The 18,490-nt window shown below is 46.0% G+C and overlaps 1 protein-coding gene across 1 annotated transcript; it reads left to right on the forward strand.

Annotated features, from left to right (window-relative positions):
- Nucleotides 1-923: 923 nt before the first annotated feature.
- LOC135902995 (MARVEL domain-containing protein 1-like) lies at nucleotides 924-16,803 on the forward strand. The gene is made up of 5 exons (XM_065433322.2): nucleotides 924-1,146; nucleotides 2,333-2,470; nucleotides 5,480-5,641; nucleotides 13,993-14,097; nucleotides 15,548-16,803. Exons 2-5 carry the CDS (start codon nucleotides 2,342-2,344, stop codon nucleotides 15,617-15,619), a joined length of 468 nt encoding a protein of 155 aa, XP_065289394.1. The 5' UTR covers nucleotides 924-1,146; nucleotides 2,333-2,341; the 3' UTR covers nucleotides 15,620-16,803.
- Nucleotides 16,804-18,490: the final 1,687 nt, after the last annotated feature.

Raw genomic sequence — 18,490 nt, forward strand, 5'->3', positions numbered from 1 at the left:
GTCACTCCAACCATTTTCCCTGTTGCGTTCTTCTTTTCCTCTCCCGCTGGGTCACGTGGCCCGTTTTTAGCGAAGTCCGACAACGACGGCACAGGGTCCGCATAAAAAGCTCCGCCGTAATAACGAACATAATGTTGTGCTTGTATGTCTAACAGTTTGGCGTATTTTTTTGGTCTCTCAAATAAATTAAGTCAAGCACTGTGTTTGGTCAGCCTTTGGAGGAAGAACAACTGAGAAATTCCAGTGTTCTGCAGTGAAGTAGTTTACGTGGCCGCCTTGAGTGATACAATTACGGTGTCCGTGAGAAACCCCACCAACCTGGCCCTCTTTGGCTTTCATCGAGCCGAGGTTATCGGGAGAAACGCCGCAAGGTGTCGATGATAACGAAGCTTACCACTTTTCCGTCTACAAGGCAGGAAGCCCTTAGAAATGTGTGTTGGCCCTTGCCGTTCACTCCACTTGAGTCTACAGGTCCCTTAGAGAACGTGAATGGAGTTTTGTAAAAAAGCTATAGCTTTGGCCATCGCTGGCTTCTCGCAGCACTGAAAACTAAATTCTCACCTATTGCACACTGCTTGATTAGACCCAGCGACAAGACAGAACAGTGTTGCGCATTAGGCGAAATTTATGTCGACACTGCCCCTTCGTGTGGTTGTCTTAGCGCCGACCCAAACGCAGGTTCTACTTGCTTCATAGCTGGACGCGCGCGGCGGTGGCGGCGTGAAAAAACAGACCGAGAAAAGAAGCACGCGGATCGGCGGGGGAGCACTTACGTTGGAGCGCTTCAAACGGGGGTCCCCGTATAAACAACTTCCCAACGCGGCAGCTCTGAGCCGAGCGCGGCCTTGGAGTGCGCTCCCCCACTCTTTCCTTCCCCCCTCCGGCATTCCTGGCAGATGCGCGCCGCGCGCAATATCGCCGCGTCTCGCAAACGAGCGCCTCTCCCCCAAAGCATACGAGCGACGCCCATCCTGACATCACATCCCGTTCTGGGCTGCCGGAAAGAACATCGCTGTTGTTCCGGAGCCAGCATTCAAGCTTCGCGCTCTGCGCAGTGTCGCGCGTCCCACTTCTGCGGTGATCCTTTGCGACCCGGCCGAAGTTTTCGCTCGCCAAGCTTCCCGCGCATCTCCAGTGCTTCACAAGGTAGGCTCGCTCTGACCTACTCCGATGCGCAGCACGCGTCCGACTCCTTGCTGATTCGGAACGTGTGCGCTATTATACACGAAGGGTGCGGAATGAACACATAGTGCCTCTGCACGTGCCTTTTGCCTAGTCGTAAGAGGGAACAGCTGGGCGACGTACGTGAAAAAGAAGGGTTCGGCACAGCTCGCTTTCGAGCGCTCTCAGCTGGAGCGATTCGCCGAGTCCTTAGCGCAAGAAGTGGGCGGGGCAGTTTTCCCGAGGTGCGCCGCGCGCACTGCTGTCGATACGAGGAGCGAATGAAGAGAACGCGAGTTTTGTTTTGTAAGCATGACGTATAAGTTATCCGAGAAAGAAATAAGGAAAGAAAGAAACAAAAAACGGCCACGGCGGCCGCATTTAGATGGGAGCGAAATGCGAAAACGCCCGTGTACTTAGATTTAGGTGCACGTTGAAGAACCCCAGGTGGTCGAAATTTCTGGTGTCCTCCACTGCGGCGTCCCTCATAATCTGAAAGTGGTTTTGGCACGTAAAACGCCATAATTTAATTTAATTTAAACAATAAAAGAATACCCTACACTCCGGTGAAACATGTATTCCTTTAACGGAATTACTGCAAAAAATCAGCTATGGGCCTCCGACTCTTCGGTCCATTTAAGAGACTCGCACGTGATTCTAAGGATCACCTGAAAAGCTCCTCAAAACAGTACGAGCATACCCAAAACTCTTTTAAAAGACCTTTCTACAGTCTTCTCTTTCATCAGTTTACTTACGTTTCAAACCAAAATTATTTTCGATGTAATATTCTGCTATAGCCGATCAGTAGATTATTCGATGCATTTCATACCCCCTTCGCTTCCCATGAGTATACGTAAAACAATTTCCACGGTAGTATTAATTTGGTTGTCCTGCACATTTTCCGATAAGCAATGGCGATTTAACGAACGTGTCAAAACGTTATCTGGTAGCTTGTGGAAGGTAAATGAGGCGGAGTGGTTCGAACGCTCGATTTGAGACCCATGATTGCTGGTTTGATCCCAGGTATATTTGCGTGGAAAAGCTGTACGTTACGGCGTTCTGTGTCTGAACGAAAGCTTGTTGAACGAAAGAGCACGCAGTAACTCTTTACAAGCTGCGTAATAAAACGTGAAAAGAAAAACACAGTGGCGTGCGTTATGACTACATGCAGGCCATTGCGATGTCGTCTAGCACCACAACCATTCGCCAAACCACGGTGACGACGTCCGGTTCGTCGCCAGTGGTTGCCCTGTCGGTGAATACAGCGTTCCTGACGAGCATTGGAGGCATTTTGACACTGCTTGAGCTGGTAAGGTGAACTTCTCGCGTCGTCAGGTTTTGTTACTTCGTTTCGCTCCCACGCATGCGCGTGACCCGCATATCTAACTATCTGTTTTATCTTCCATTCTTTCTACTCTTCGTCATAGGTTCTGACGCCGCCGTTGACCCGGCGCTGTATATAAGAGAGCAATGGCAAAACAGTTCTGAATCATTCTGGTAGGCGCAGAAAGATTCATGAAAGAACAAAATAGTCATCCACCTGACGGTATCACGAAGCTTTATGAGAAACCCGTATGGGTTTCCGTTGTAGCTTCGTGCTACTCTCAAGTTGATGAAATTTTGTTTTCTGTGGTAAAAAAACAAATGAAAATTGAACGCATCGTTATAAGATACGACTCAGAGCTGATTTTTGGCAGTGAGTGTGTATCGTAACAACACAAAATCGTACAATGGTCTGCAGAAAAAATTGCTCTCAGCCTTGGAAGTTTGGTGTGCCATGAGTGGCTCCAGAAGCCCCATCACACGGCCCAAAAGCACAGGTCACGCATGCACCGGTCTAGAAGTTAACAACGATGGCACCATGCAAAGGCTTGGGAGGAAGACGAGCAAAGTTTAAGTTCTGCCACCTGCGAAGGCCGCTGAAAGTAGCTGATTGATGTTCTCCGCATGAGCGATGGCGATATACGGACAGGAGTTGCTCATTCTTCTGAACATTGAAAGGGCAAATATGGTAAAGACGGCAGTTAAGGGGCTCCGAAACTTATCCGAAGCCGCTGACCTTGTAGGCGAACCAGTAGGCGAACCACTCGTCAGTACCGAACGCTCTTGTTTGAAAACGCCATCAACTGCTGCTTATCAGGAATCAACGCTTTTCGGCTACACGCTGCTGGCACCACGTGCGCAGTGCAAAAAGCGCTACACGAGGTGAAATCTGCTGATTGTGCACAACATGAAAGCGAGACGGCGAGGAACAGCGGGAGTGCGACTGCATGGGAAAAGTGTGCTAGTAAATGTATCAGAATTGATGTCCATCTTTTACAGACCGATGGACAGCTTCGACCATTGTGACGGTACGTGCATGACCTTGTTGGTGTCACGACGTGAATAATATTAAGGGACCGAAAAAGCCCGGAGAAGGAACGCGCCAGTGTGTGTGTGTGTGTGTGTGTGTGTTTTAGTTGTCGGTGTTGATTTAGGGGACTTTTAAGGAAGCATAACACGTAAGAGATTTTCGCAGTGTCCTGGTTCTGCACGTTTGGTCGCAGTAAATGTGGCGCCGACTGATTTGGCATTGGGTTTTTGTTGATTAAGTGTTTATCGTTTCTTTATGTTTTGTCCATGCCCAAGCGTCTGCACCACACCAACAGTCTAAGTGACATGTCTGACATTCGTTGCCTTTCGTTTATGTTATGTTAGCAACAGTACTTGAAATAAGTCTGCGTGCCGTTCTTAATGATTCTTTTTAGATCACTCACGCATTCAAACACTGCATGTGAGAATGATATCGAAATACAATAATAGCATTAACACAAAGTCGAGAGGTAGTTTTCTATCGCGAATGAAACGGTAAGTGACGACGCAATTAAACCACAGTGGTCGAGTAATGCTATCAAAATATAATAATAGAACTGGTGACTCATAACGTATCAAGCAATAAACACGACTTCCAATGTGGAAATGTTTTGACAGTCCCATTGCAGTACTTAACGTGACGCGTCACTTCATTTCCTCGACAAGTAATCAGCATATAGCAACTTCCAATCAAGAGGGCAAGTTTTCTTGTCTGGTAAATAACGCATGTACACTCACTCACTCACTCACTCACTCACTCACTCACTCACTCACTCACTCACTCACTCACTCACTCACTCACTCACTCACTCACTCACTCACTCACTCACTCACTCACTCACTCACTCACTCACTCACTCACTCACTCACTCACTCACTCACTCACTCACTCACTCACTCACTCACTCACTCACTCACTCACTCACTCACTCACTCACTCACTCACTCACTCACTCACTCACTCGCGTAAATCTGCACATACGTGTATGCGTTAAATTTGACCTGAACTGTGGCGTAAGTACCAAAATCTCGCTGAAGACACTTAATCGTTGTGTACATCATTGTCCGCACAACTTTGACTGCCAGCGTGCGTTGATAATACGTAGCGAGTCAGCCGCAAGCGCAGGGAATGACGTGGAGGCCATACAGCTGCAGTACCCTCTGAAAGCCAAAATGAATGTGCAAAGAGTAAGAACTGCTTCTTACGTACATTAATAAAGAAACTCGGTACATATGTTCATTGGGCTTACCACTCAATGTACCTCCTCCAGAACGCACTTCTCTCCCTTTTCTGTCTTACTTTAATTTTTTTTTTCACGGACACATAATCATAATTAAGCTTTCAATACATTAGGGAAGGATTGCGCCATATTTATATCGCTTTTCATGGTCGAACATGCCGCGAGCCCATAACGGTTGTTGATCAGTTTTTTTTCTCATAGAGAGACAATGGATAAGGTGCCGGTCACACAATGTCTAAATGGATATGCACGAAGATGTACGGGATAAATGAATAATTCAGTTAATTTTTATTATCTTTATCAGCAATATAATGATTCGTACAATTTCACCTTACCATGGTCCATTGCTGCGGTTGAGCGTATTTCACAAAATGAAATTCGGACTGAGAGCTCTTTCTCCGCTCCCTAATGCGTGCCATCCAAAGACTCACTGCGTTTATACGTTACTGTAGAGGTGTATAAATCTATATTTAATGAGAGAACCCGGATTGCGAATGACGTTAATATAAATACTCTTAGCAAATTCGCTCCGAAGTTCGCTCTAAGTCTACCAATGGTTTCATTTTCACTGGGCAAGACAAGGAAGAACGCCGATTACCAACTGTGACAGTCAGCTGATAATCAGCTATCTGTCTTGTTTTGTCTATTTAGTTGTCCCGCTTTGAACTGCAAAATAGCACAATGTCAAACCAGCTTGTTCAACCACGCACTATTGCCGATTACAGATTCTGGGTATCATCGTGTTCAGCCTGTGCTACACCTACACCGGTTACAGCTCGGGCATCTTCCTCCTGCTCATCTCGTTCACGTACTGGCTCATCTCCTTCTACATTCTGCTGTCCGCCTTCTTGTCGGCGTCGGGGACGCTGCTGCCTAGCACCTTCTTTGTAAGTGTTTAGCACGGCCTTGGTAGGCAGTGCAATTTCATCGTAACGCTTTTGAAGCTCTTCACGATGTGAAGCGAGGAGAGCTCTCCCCTGCAATTATTCACACAGGCGTCGCGGGGAATTTCATCCAATGAAGAAGCAGAAAAACAGCGATAAAAAGAAACAGCCCTAGAAGGGCTAACGAAGCACGAAAACATAGGCACTGTGGTAACAACCAACACTATAACTTATTTTCACGCTATGGCCTTTTATATAGCGAGTAAGTACAAAAAAAAAAGATGCTTTGATCTTTGAGTGCTGTGTTTCCTAGTTTCATTATTGAACTGGAGCGTCAGTTCTTTCTAGAAAAGCAGTGTTACTCGCTTGGACTGCCAAGATATATATATATATATATATATATATATATATATATATATATATATATATATATATATATATATATATATATATATATATATATATATATATATCTGGGTATATATATCTGGGTATATATATGTAGAAGGCAGTGATGTTAACCTGTCAAGATCCGGTTGGCTACCCATAACGTAGATACCCCTGTGGCTCGAGCCTTCAAAATGCTTCTTGTTTAAAATTAAGTCGATAGGATCGCCACTACGCCCTGTGTGCAACGAACGAGAGGACATAGACCAGTAAATCTGCTCTTTCAGCCTTCTCACATTCCAGGGGACAGCCCTAAATCAAGCACTGAACATACGTATGCATCCGTCGTAGATCTAACCTCGAGGTAGGAGAGAAACTTGCACGAAGGACTTTTACCATCTGTGCATCCCGCGCTACGAAGGCGCTTTTAACGTTCCTGCGAGACACTGGTCTCAGTTAGACACTTTAAATAGTTTTGCATATTGGGCGTTAACCTGTGGTTCTTTTGTGTTGTGTGTCTGTGGGATATCCTGTACGTGTAAACTTTATTTACCGTTGTTTTCATATCGAGCATAGTACGCAACGCGCACCAATGGGCGAACCTCTCCAGCTTTTATTAAAAAGCGCTGCTTGCTCTACCATGTTGAAACTCCCCCTGTTATTTCTGGGAAAGGCTCCCGTTGAGAGGTCGCTTACATTCACTCTTATCTATTACGTCATAATTTCAGGAGAGTAAACAAGCGAAATTATGTGGATGCCAGGTAACAATTTGCCAGGTAACAACAGCGCAAGCAACAATTGTTGTGTTCTCTCATCTGCTCAAAGTTAAGAATCAAACAGAAACGCATGACTGTTGGTGTTTTTCGATGGACAGCTGGCAAAAAATACCCTGTGCTATTTCGTTGGACTATACATTATTGAATTATATTATGTATCGGAAGGATGTATCATTCGGCGCAGCAGCGATATATCTATAGCATGTCATGCTGTGAAGTTATAATTGAAACGTTTGAACGCACGATCAATGGTACTTGTAAAAGATTATCATAGACTTAACGGGATGTACAATTTTCTGCATAACTGAAAATTGGCTCGAATGAACACTAGAGCGAGTGAGTGAGTGAAAACTTTATTGAGCTCTAGTAATTGTGTTTTTCTGCGGCTGGACGGATTCTTCAGGGGTGTCTTCCTCCTTGTGTCTTCCCCGGAGGTCTTCACCCGCTGCTTCGTCCGTCGTCTATCGCAATGGTCGGCTGCCTTTAGTCGAGGGCTCCGCTGGCATCTGCTGTCCGTCGTACACGCCGCACTAGGCCTAGCTGGTCTTCGCAGCGGTCGCTGGACAGTAGTTCCTCCCATTGCTCTGCACATGGGTGTGATATGATTGGGACTACGTCAGTTTGTTGACATGTCCATGTTGTGTGGTATAATGTTTGTTTCTCATTGCACCATGGACATTTGTCCTTATATGGTGTGGGGTGCATTTTACTAAGCATGTTAAGGTTAGGGTACGACCCTGTTTGTAGTTGTCTCCATGCGACAGCTTCTTCCATGCTAAGGGACTTGTGCGGCGGGGGTACCGCTTCCTGCTGCCTCTGTAATTGTCTAAAATGGCCGAGTACTGTCAGGGTACAGGCGTGGGCTCCTTGAGGTTGTCAACATTGGACGCTCGGTAATTAGTGTACTCTTGAGCTATCCTGTTCGCCTCTTGGTTCCCTGCCACCCCCGTGTGTACGGTATCTATACGATCTTGTGTCTGATCGCTTCGTGCGGTTCTGTGCCTGTTGTTGTGTTTCACAGTCTACTGAGCATAGTATGCGGAGTGCTCGGTTACTAATTCTGCCATGCAAGTAGTTGCGGCAGGCTGTTTGCGAGTCCGAGAGTATTGTTAGCGACGGTCTGATCGGATAGCCCTCCGCCGCCGCTAGAGCAACGGGCACTCGAGTCGACCATCGTTGCTACTGCATTTTTGTCTGGTGTATATGGCTGCGTCCACATACATCGTTCTCTTTTGGGGAGCGCAAGTTTTCTGGAGGCATTCAGCCCTTGCCTCCCCGCGACCTTTATGGAGGTTGGGGTCCATGTTCCTTGGTATTGGTGCTATTTTAAGCGTGCTGCGGTACTCGTCGGGGATAGCTGCGGTCCTCGACATTTCCCGTATCTGCTCAACGTAGTCCAGTCTCTAGAGGAGAGCTGGGCTTGTGGCTGTCTGTTATAGTCTGCACATTTGGGCTGTGAGTTGTGCTTCTCTTAGTTCTGCGAACGTGTTCTCCAGTCTCAGGGCTAGGAGTTTTTCGGTTGAGGTGTTTTGAGGTAGTCGGAGCACAGTTTTGTACCTCTTGCGTATATTGAATCCGCCTGTTGGATGTCGCTCTTGATGTGGCTGTGGTACGGGAGGCTCTATGCTATTCGGCTGACCACCAGACTTCTAACTGGCTTGAGTGTGTCTTCTTCTCGCAAGCCATTGTGTCTGTTTGAGACTCGCGTGATTATGCGTGCAACTTGGAGTGTTGTAGCCTTTAGTAGCGTAAGGTTGTGGGAACAGCACTGGTTTGACTGTAGCCATACCCCTAGAATTCGTATGATTGTCTTTTCAGGTATCGGTGTTCCTACCAGGTAGACTTTAAGCCACAGCTCTTCACTGGTCGGGACCGTTCTGCTTTGTTTTTCTTTCCATACTCGTAAAAGCTCCGATTTTTCGGTCGAGCACGCTAGTCCTCATTATTTAACGTAGTCTTCTACACAGGTGGCCGTTTTCTGTAGCTTCTCTTCTTTTTCGCTGAGTGAGCCCGTGGTGGTCCATATGGTGATGTCGTCGGCATAAGTCGCGTGTTGTATGCCGCCAATTCTCCCTAGTCTTCGTGCCAGTCCGATCATTGCCACGTTGAATAGCGTGGGCGAGATGACCAACCCTTGCGGTGTTCCCTTGTTAGGTGTTTGACACTTCTCCGACCGAAGTTCTCCCATGCCTGTGGTTGCCGTTTCATTTGACAAGAAAGCCTTGACGTAGCCTTGAATCCTTCGTCCGCAGTTCAAGTCGTCCAAACTCGTGAGGATTGCTTCGTGGCTTACATTGTCGAATGCTCTTTTGATGTTTAGAGCCATTATTACGTTTTCTCGGTACCTGGGAACGTTCAGGAGCATTTATTCATATATTTGGATGAATACGTCCTGTGTTGATAGCTTAGGTCTGAAGCTGAACGTTGTGTGGGGAACTAGTTCGTTATATTCCATATAGTTTTGTAGCCTTTGGGTTACCACTCACTCATACAGCTTCCCCAGGCATGATGTAAGCGAGACTGGTCTGAGGTTGTCTATATTGAGTTTCTTGCCTGGCTTATGTATCGTTACCACTTCGGCATGTTTCCACTCCTTCGGGACTGTTTCTGCTTCCCAATGTTTGTTGATGAATTCAGTTAATTCGGTAAACTTTTCATCACTGAGGTTGCGGACTAGCGCGTTGTTTATCTTATCCGCACCTGCAGCTGGGTTCTTGGTGGTGTTTCGTATGATCGCGTAGACCCCTTTATTCATTATGGGTCTGTCCAGCTTAGCATACTCGTCTCCCCGGTACGTCCCTGCGTAGCATTGCCAAAGCACCTGGTTCGCACCTTCTCTCAGAGTTCCGAGTCCGGTCCCTCGTATTGTAGGATTAGCCGGTATTTAGCTTTGTTGTTTTCTGACTTGGTTTTGGTCGGGTCGATGAGTCCTCCTATATAGGAGAGCACTCATTAGAAAATTATTTTGCTGATTTGCAATGTAGAAGTAGCTTTCTATGTATTATAATGCCCAAACATAGCTTGATTCAGTCCTGCATATTATTCGAAAATATATTCACATTTGTGAATGCCTAAAATAGTATGCATTTGCTATGCAAAGGCGTGACATCAAGAAAATGCATTAAAGTATGCCTTTTTAGTGGGTCCCGTAGGTGTTAAAACTGGTTTTCAACAGTCGTTCACATCATCAACAAGCATAAATGAGATGATGGTACACAGAACGATCATTCAAGAAAGGAGTAAACGTAAAAACAACAACACATTGTGCAGAAATCATCATAGATGATTATAAAACAATTAATGATAGCTTGTGTGTCCATAAATCGTTCCACGCATACCGCACGGAACTAGTATGGTCCCTCAATGAAATGTTTGGTGAAGTAATATAAGAAAGAGTTCAGTCACCAGGCGTGAACGGGATCACCGCATTACATTAAACAGTACAATTTGAAACGTTCTGCTGTCGTCCCTTGTCTAATGTGCTGTTATTGACCTATTATGCAAAGTTGAACTAGCCCGAATTTTCATTTTAGTAAACGAAAGAAAAATGCAAATGAGATAAATGGTGGCCTTGGTACCATTTACTCGTGGGCCAAGATCAACCAGTTAAAAATGTTTTGCTGTGCATCTGAGTGTCCTTGCCTTGTGTGACGAAACCTTCTATTTTTATCGCTGGCATGAATCAAACGACTAACGTCACGCAATCAACAATCATTTAGATATTATTGCGCGCCGCAGATTATTCTCCACTTTGAAGCTAGCGCAGCCGTGGCTTTCGTGCGAGGCACTAGCATTCGAGTGGCGCGTCTCAAGACATAAAGGGAAGTTGGCAAGGCGCCCGAAAGGTGCACGCATATATAAGTACAAGCGTTGTTGCCTAGCAGTTGGAAAATACCATTCTTGTTCACGCCATGCTGACAGTGACATGCGAGCTCTTGGCGCTGCCACCCCTACACGTAGTCTAGCTTCTATCTTATATCAGTTGCGAGAAGCCCCTCGAGCACTGCAAGCTGACGGCAGAAGCCGGGGAGCCGTTGACCTCTGGCTCCAAGTGTGCCGGTTCGGCATCCGCTGACAGCTGCAAGGTTTACGAGGCTGCCCTTACGTTTACTTGTTCTACATGCTTGCTTACAAAGATATATGTAGCGTCTGGGCGCTGGGTTTTCTGTGAAGAATACAGGAAGCCTGGTGTGATCCTGCGCAGGGTCAGGGCAACACGCTGAGCACCTTCCCTTGAGTGCCTTAAGGGATCGTACTACGTATTCCTAGAAAGTACTAATAGTACACGTTGCGTGCTCTGCTGTCTTTAGAAAAGCGACTTCTAGGGTGCAAGTGCGGTGCAGGTTTGTGCAATGAGGGCTACAGGTGCTATTTCAACAATTCCAAAATCACCTAAACACATTAGACGTGTGTTGTGAGGTCTAGATATTTCTCACTTTCCTTAATACACATGTATAGCCTGCGATGCGGAAGGTGCGTACTCACTTCAGCCCTAATTGTACTTGTGCTCGTGCCACTACTGCTCTGCGACCTGCTGTGCTGCGCAGTGCGAGTGTCGTAACTCTACCTGTAATTGGCGAAGATTTGTTCTTACACCGAAGTCACACAGGGCGCTATCGATCATGATCGATCTCGATTGGGCTGGATCACGATCGAAATTGCCCTTGGTGTACTAGATGCGCGTGATGTACCCGTTTCAAATGCTGTTACCTTTGAACAACTCACTACGAGGAAAACGGGAAGGAATCGCGCAACATTTACTTAGAGTAGTGCAGTTTCTTTTTTTCCACACAGTGTCCTAATAAAAGAAGAGCCTTCTTCAACGCTAACGTCCCCTGAATGAGAGTTTCGATATTAAGAAGGGCTGAGCTGCAGCCAGTAATAGGAAATCAGGTAGTGCGCATACGATGTAGGCATCTTATGACGAGCCTCATCACTCCGGGTGATAAAGGGAAAGCTCAAAATCGAAATATGCCATGAGCCATCACCGCAACCTGTCATTGCGCCGCACGGACCGCCCTTGCGCATACCGTCAGCTGTGGTATACATAGCTGCAGGCCACGATGATAACGTTTGTGACCCAAACTAGAGGGTAAACGACTACGTACGGTTATTTCGTGTTGTTTAAAATAATAAAACAAAACGTTCAGTAGTCAGTGAAACACATTTTTATTCGGAAAATGGTTTCGCAGAGCGCACACGTAATCAGACCACACGATAGCCGTGATTGCTGAGCAGTGCTAGGGTCTTATTTTCTATTAGCTATTTCGTCTTTCTTGCAGCAATGAAGCCGATGTCGCCGAGTCGAAGTGGCACCGGCGCCTTCGTATGCGTGACTCGCCGCGCTAGCCTAGGAGCCAAGGCGCTGCAGTGCGGAGCTCGAAATCGCCGGTTCGATCTCTCGGCCGCGGTGGCCGCATTTCAATGGGGGCGAGATAAAAAAAAAATGACGTTCTTAGATTTAGGTGTACTTAAGTGACCTCAGATGGTCAAAATTAATCCGGAGTTACCCATTATGGCGTCCCTCGTAGTCGTACCGTGGTTTTGGCACGTGAAACCCAAGAATTCTTTTTTGTTTTCGTATTCTTGATCGTTAGCAATAATAGCGCTTACCCACTACGGGGGTTTGCCAGTAAGCAAGCAGTTGTAAAATTGTTTTGTTTTAGTGAATAATACATTACCCAGCAAGTACTTAGAATAATAAAGAATGGGTGTGTATGTATGCTAGTGAGGCACAAATATTTTTTCGGACGTTAACAGAATCTTCTTGTTGAACGTGAGCGTTATTTCACGTCCATACGTGGGTATGTCATCGTTTCTTTTGCAACTGCGTTTTGCTTTTCATTCGCTTTCGTTGCTATAGCAGAGCGAAAACGAATGAAAACATCATTCGTAAATATATCTATAAATAACGTTTCATTATAAAGCTTTCTAGTACATCTATTGCTAGCGTTGCGGAATTATATAAAAATGGCATATATGTGACGGAAGAATAAAACGCGTTTCGTTGCAGGATTCACTCATTCCGTTCGGTCTGCCGTTGTGCGCGACCTTAACACTGTTTGTGTGCTCGGAAGACAAAGATTGATTTATTCGTTCTGTGACGTTTGGACGTCCAGAGTGCTATCTACAGGTGTCGAGCCGCGTGCGTGCCGCAGGCCAAACAGCTTAGCATGCCAGCAGGTGCTACGCACTAGACACAGAGTGTACCGGACTCGGGGCTGCATGGCTTGCGTATTCACATGTCTGACTCTGCGACAAGCTGTGTCTCCCGATCCGCTAAGCTGAAACATCGCTGTCTGTGTTTAGCACCAGTTTAGTCCAACGTTCTAAGCAGCAGTGTGGACGTGTGTTCTTGAGGCATGTGTTGCACAAAAAATAGCGAGAATGCGAGAGAGAGAGAGGGTGAGAGAGATGCATGGAACATAAGGGTGTTTACGTACCAGGGCCCCGTATCATTATGTTTTCTTCTTTTTTTTTCTCTCTTTCTTTATTTTTCTTTTTTTTCGCTTGAGTGCTTGCAAATCAGACACATTGTAAATCTGTACTGACAACGCACACTCTAAATGAGAGACATGTGAAGTGTTCAAGTTTCACGTTTTGTGTAAGTTCGTGATGAAGCACTTCGTGAGAATGTGCGGGAAGGTTAGCCTGTTAAATTATATTCTGGGGTTTCACTGGCCAAAACCAAGATATTATGAGGCACGCCGTGTAGGGGGGACTCCGGATTAATTTTGATAATTTGCGGTTCTTTAAGGTGCCCTTCGTGCACAGTGCAGGAACAACGTTTTTGCATTCCGCGCCATCAGAACGCAGCCGCCGCAGACGGACTCGACCTCGTCTCACGCAGCGCAGTGCCATAGCCACTGAGCTGCCGCGGCGGCTCCATTAGCTGGTTGAACGTTATCATGTCACACAGCGCGCACAAACCCCGCATGTTGCATGCGTGCGTGTATGTGTGTGTCCCAAGTGGCCCAAGCATGCATCCTGATTTCCGAACGGGACATTTATTTCTGCTACGTACGTCATCTTCTAACAGGCACATTTCTTCTGCAACAATGTGCCACCACTTACAAATGCCAACGTCTTGTGATGTTGCTATACTAAAAAAAAAATAACAGTGAAGTATACATGAGCAGCTGCTCGTTAATTTGACCTGGAATGACGTGTGATCCTCCCTCCTTGTTTCAGTATTTCCTGTTCCACGTGTTCGGAACGCTGCTGTACGCCGCCGGCGGCATCGCTGTATTGGCTCATGTTACCAGATTCAGCCACTCGGGTGCCATTGCTTCGGGGGTAAGAAAACTTTATTAACACGTCATTTTGTAAAGGTTCTCTTCTTCATTGTTGCCATTTGTCGCCGGTATCGGCCGCTCGGGGGGATGGATGATAAGAAATAAATAAAACCGAAGAAAATAATGGACTGAGTGGACCCAGTTTGTATTTTAAGATGACCCATGGATGCAGGAAAGCATAGGGCGTCCTTCCTGTCTTTGTCCGTAGAACACACAACGCTTGGAAAAGTAATTATTGGTAAAATTACCGTTAATGAAGGGAGACAATGGTTAGAATTTCGTCCTAAATGAGAAAAGAGAAAATATGAATATTAAAACAAACGGAACGGTTTTTCTTTTGTCGACAGGACCCGAGCACGCACTGTTTAATACCCTTGCCACACCAACTAGTTGCCCTTAACAATCGGCCAGAAATCGTTTGTTTTCTCTGTCGCGTGGGAGTGTACGAATGCTACCATACATGTATGCACAGCAGTCTCGACAGACGACATTAACTTCCCTGCAAATGTGCGCTTTTTTTTCTTTTTGTTGTTGTAATATATCGCGTAGCAGCAATATTGCAGCGTGAATTTCACGCATGGTTATATTTAAGAACTTGTTTGGGAAAGAAAAAGAAAGTGATTGCATTTCCATTGCCTAAAATGAGAATATTATTCTTACTAGCGATAAAGAGGTCGAGAAAGACGTAGCGTGGATTAAATTCAAAGGAAAGAAGTGAAAGGGGGGGGGGTATCCCCAGTGCTTGCGCTGGTAAGGCGCACTGCTTGACGTCTAGGCCACTGTCTGCGACAGATTCGTGCACTAGATGCACCACGACTGCAACAGGTGCACTATTGCGTCTGTGCCATGGCGTCCATTTGCACGCTACGATGCCGGTATGCTCACTGGGATCCCTCTGCCACTAGATTTCCGAGAACAGTGCGAAATTTCGAACTACGGGTACGGTGTTCGCGCCTGACGGCTCTGTCGTGATTTCATGTGATTTGATTTTATGCAAGAAGGAGATGCTCTTCCTTCTCGCAACGCGCGTTGCGCGTGGCATCGGAGGACAAAGACGCGCAAATTTCTGTAATGCTGACAACGACGGAGATTATTACGGCCCAACCCACGTGTAGAGGAAAAAGGAAAAGAGCCGGATACGCTTTGAAAACGACAACAACACGTGCCCCGGTCTCTGCCCAGGAAGAAGTGATAGCCCGCGGAGCCTGCTCAGCTGCCGGAATCGTTTGTTTAAATCTCCACTGCTGTGCTGACACCTCACTCTGCATATTGACTGACACGATTAAGGAGGAAATGGGAACCAAGATTCTCGCAGTATCTTATGCTTACAGCTAATACCGGGGGTGGAATGGGTGGTTGTTTAAACCATTTGAAAGACCATAAATGCAAAGAAATGAAAAAAATAAAACACATTAGCCACATGTCTTATTTTCTTATTGTTTTGTTTACAGGCTCTGGGACTGATAGCAGCCATCTGTCACGTGGTGCACGTGGCGTTCATCTATAAGGGACCTAAGCTGTAGTCATAAGAGAACTTAAGTGCTGCTGAACGGGCGTTGAATCACGCACATTGAGCCCAGTCTACTTTGCGTTGTGATGGGCGTATGATTACTCCACTGCCATAAAGTTTATACCGCGGATATGTTTCATGGTGCCTTAGACAAAGCAGCTTTACTTACCTTGTGAAATCAAGTTGTTTGTTGAATAGATACGGATTACTAAGGTGACATATACATGTGGTCCTGCGTAGGAAAGCTTAAGAAGAAAGTGAAATATATATTTGTTGAAACCATACGACAGCTGCTCTGTGCCAAAGCTTCGTGCCGTGTCTGTGTGCGTTTCTAGTTAAAGATACATTAAAAATAAAAGAAACTGAGAAAATTGATTTGCCTTAAAAAATGTTTCTCCTGGTTAGCCACATTGCCCTGTCCCGATAAGCAAGAAGTGATCTCTACGCAACATAATGGACCCGAACTTTAATGCAACTTAGGTGAAAGTGAACTTGGAAGCTAAGCAGACAACAACCAATGGATTTCAACGGGAAGCGTTTGCCATCAAGGTTGGTAGGATTCAGGTCTTAGAGCTATGGACGCTGCGAAAGGTAGCAACAGGAGTCTCATCATAGGACACTACATGACCACACTTTATCTAGGCCAGCCTGTCTTCGCTTACTTAGGCAGGGTCAGTATTTGAATCCTTAGGTCACGGGTGATGAAACTTCGTTCGCTCAAGTACAGATTGTAGAGACACTATATACTACATGCCGTTTCTGTGCGGCATTGTTTAAAGCCATTTGTATGTTGCATGGCCTAAATAAAGAAAGGGACGAAAGAGTGAGAACAAAGGTGTGACTGGTTGTTACAGGAAGTGCGCTATGCTCTAGCTAACGTTAACAGCTTTTCACTATTTTGTAAGATAATAATCAAACCATTATTTTCTTGCTGATGGTGGTGGTGGTGTCGTTATTGTGATTGCTTTGAAAATACCACCCATGAGAATGCCTCCTCTGTGAGAATTTTCTATCGAAGAGACAGTAAAATGTTGTTTTATTATTAAACTGTCAGTTATATGATGGAACGAAGTGTCATGAACAGATGAAAACCATTGTGGTCCTTGAAGCGCAGTCAGGAAGCACAGGAACCATGACGGTGCCGTCACCAGGTCCGTGTACTTTTCGCAACACCTGAATAAAGATCACGAAATTGAACCTTGTGTGCCTGACAGTTACATTGAGTCCCTGTTCGTGATTTGGAAACACAATGAATTTCTAGGTCTTATGGAATACCGCCTCGTCGAAATGAACCATGGTAAAAAAAAATCGCAAGAATTAAAGGCCGTATATATTCGACATAAGCATACTTATTCCAGATTCTCTTTGATTATTTTGATTGTCGGCGGTCGTTGCTGTCATTAACACGCATGTGATTATATGGCGCAGCCGTGTTAGTGCTTCGCGCAACCTTGCAATTTTTTAATAATACCGAGCGAGTGTCGACCGGAGAGGCGATCAGCGCCGTGCAAGGGAGCGCATCGGCGAAAGAGTCACGAGTACGCGCACGCGTGCAAAGCGCAGCCTAGTGCAAGTCTCCTCGGCCGCGCTGTTCTGCTAGGTGGAATTGCCCCCTGTTCTTTCTGCTGCATTATTGGTTCAATTGTTTCAATTTTCACGAACGGCTTATACCCCTGTCACACTGGCAAACTTAAGCGCACATTTAGCGAGTGCACTTCGCCGCTAGTGTCACTCGCCGGCTGCCACACGGCGACGCTTAGTGGCACTTACGGCCGAGCGCACTGATCGGCGAGTGTGTTCGGCAAACACATTTCGCGACGGTGAAGTGGGTATCCTCGTTTCGTAATGAGTAAAAAATAAGTAAAAATTATGTTAGGTAAAGGCAGAGTCAGGAGTAATCTTTATGACATATTTTTTTTAATTGCTAACGTTACAAAGTAATAAAATCTGCCACACTGCAAAAAAAAAAAGAAAGAAAGAAAGAAAAGGAAAGACAAGAAAATAAAAGGAAAAATCCAGAAAAGAAAAACAGAAAATAAGAGAAAAACCACTGTCACTCTCCGGCTGTTCACGGCTACACCGGGTAATGGCCGCGCAGTTGCTCGGCGGAACGCGCCTTTTGGACTGGTACTGGTCAATTCGCGGTCGCAGTCGTCGCTTGTTTTTAAATGCTGTTTCTAAGAATAACGGACTATTTTCGTGCATGCGTTTTTAAGTTAACAAATGTGTGCTTTGTCTTCCGACTCCCGATCGCCATCGATTTGAAAGAACACTTTTCTTTCTGGTGTAGCAACGCGCCGCCATAATGTCGCTCAGCGCTCTGAAGTTCACTTGCTCAAAGTGTACAATTTAGGTTGCCCGTGTGACAGGAGTGTTACACAGCAACGTGGAGAGTGTGTGCGTCGAGGAAGTCGAGATACGCCCAGAGACGTTGCTGTTTGTGGACTAGTACGTTTTCGGCGTAGATCATTTGTTTGGCTAGATAAGAAATGTAGCTGTATTCTGCCAGCAGACACTGTAAGGAGGAACTGCGATCGTAGCATCAGGTAATAAACAACGCCTTTACCGCCCGTATCAGTAGTGACTTTTGCGCGGGGTGTACACACATGCCATCTCGAGTATTAGAGGAAACCAGACGTTGCGCTATATATGTCGCTGCAGAGCGCGTCCCTGAGATCGCAAACAGATTGGAGATGACTGAAGCCACTCTTAACAGAATCGTGCAGGCGTTCGGAGATGAGGGACGCATTGGTGATGCGGCAAGAAATTGTGTCCGCAGGACTGCCGAAGAAGAGGACGCTGTTTTGGTTGCTGATGCTAATCCTTTCATGACAGCTGGTCAGGTCAGAGATGCGGTCAGCCTCGACGTCAGCACAGAACGGGT

The sequence above is a fragment of the Dermacentor albipictus genome, chromosome 1 (genome assembly GCF_038994185.2).
Source record: "Dermacentor albipictus isolate Rhodes 1998 colony chromosome 1, USDA_Dalb.pri_finalv2, whole genome shotgun sequence".
Lineage (NCBI taxonomy): Eukaryota > Metazoa > Arthropoda > Arachnida > Ixodida > Ixodidae > Dermacentor > Dermacentor albipictus.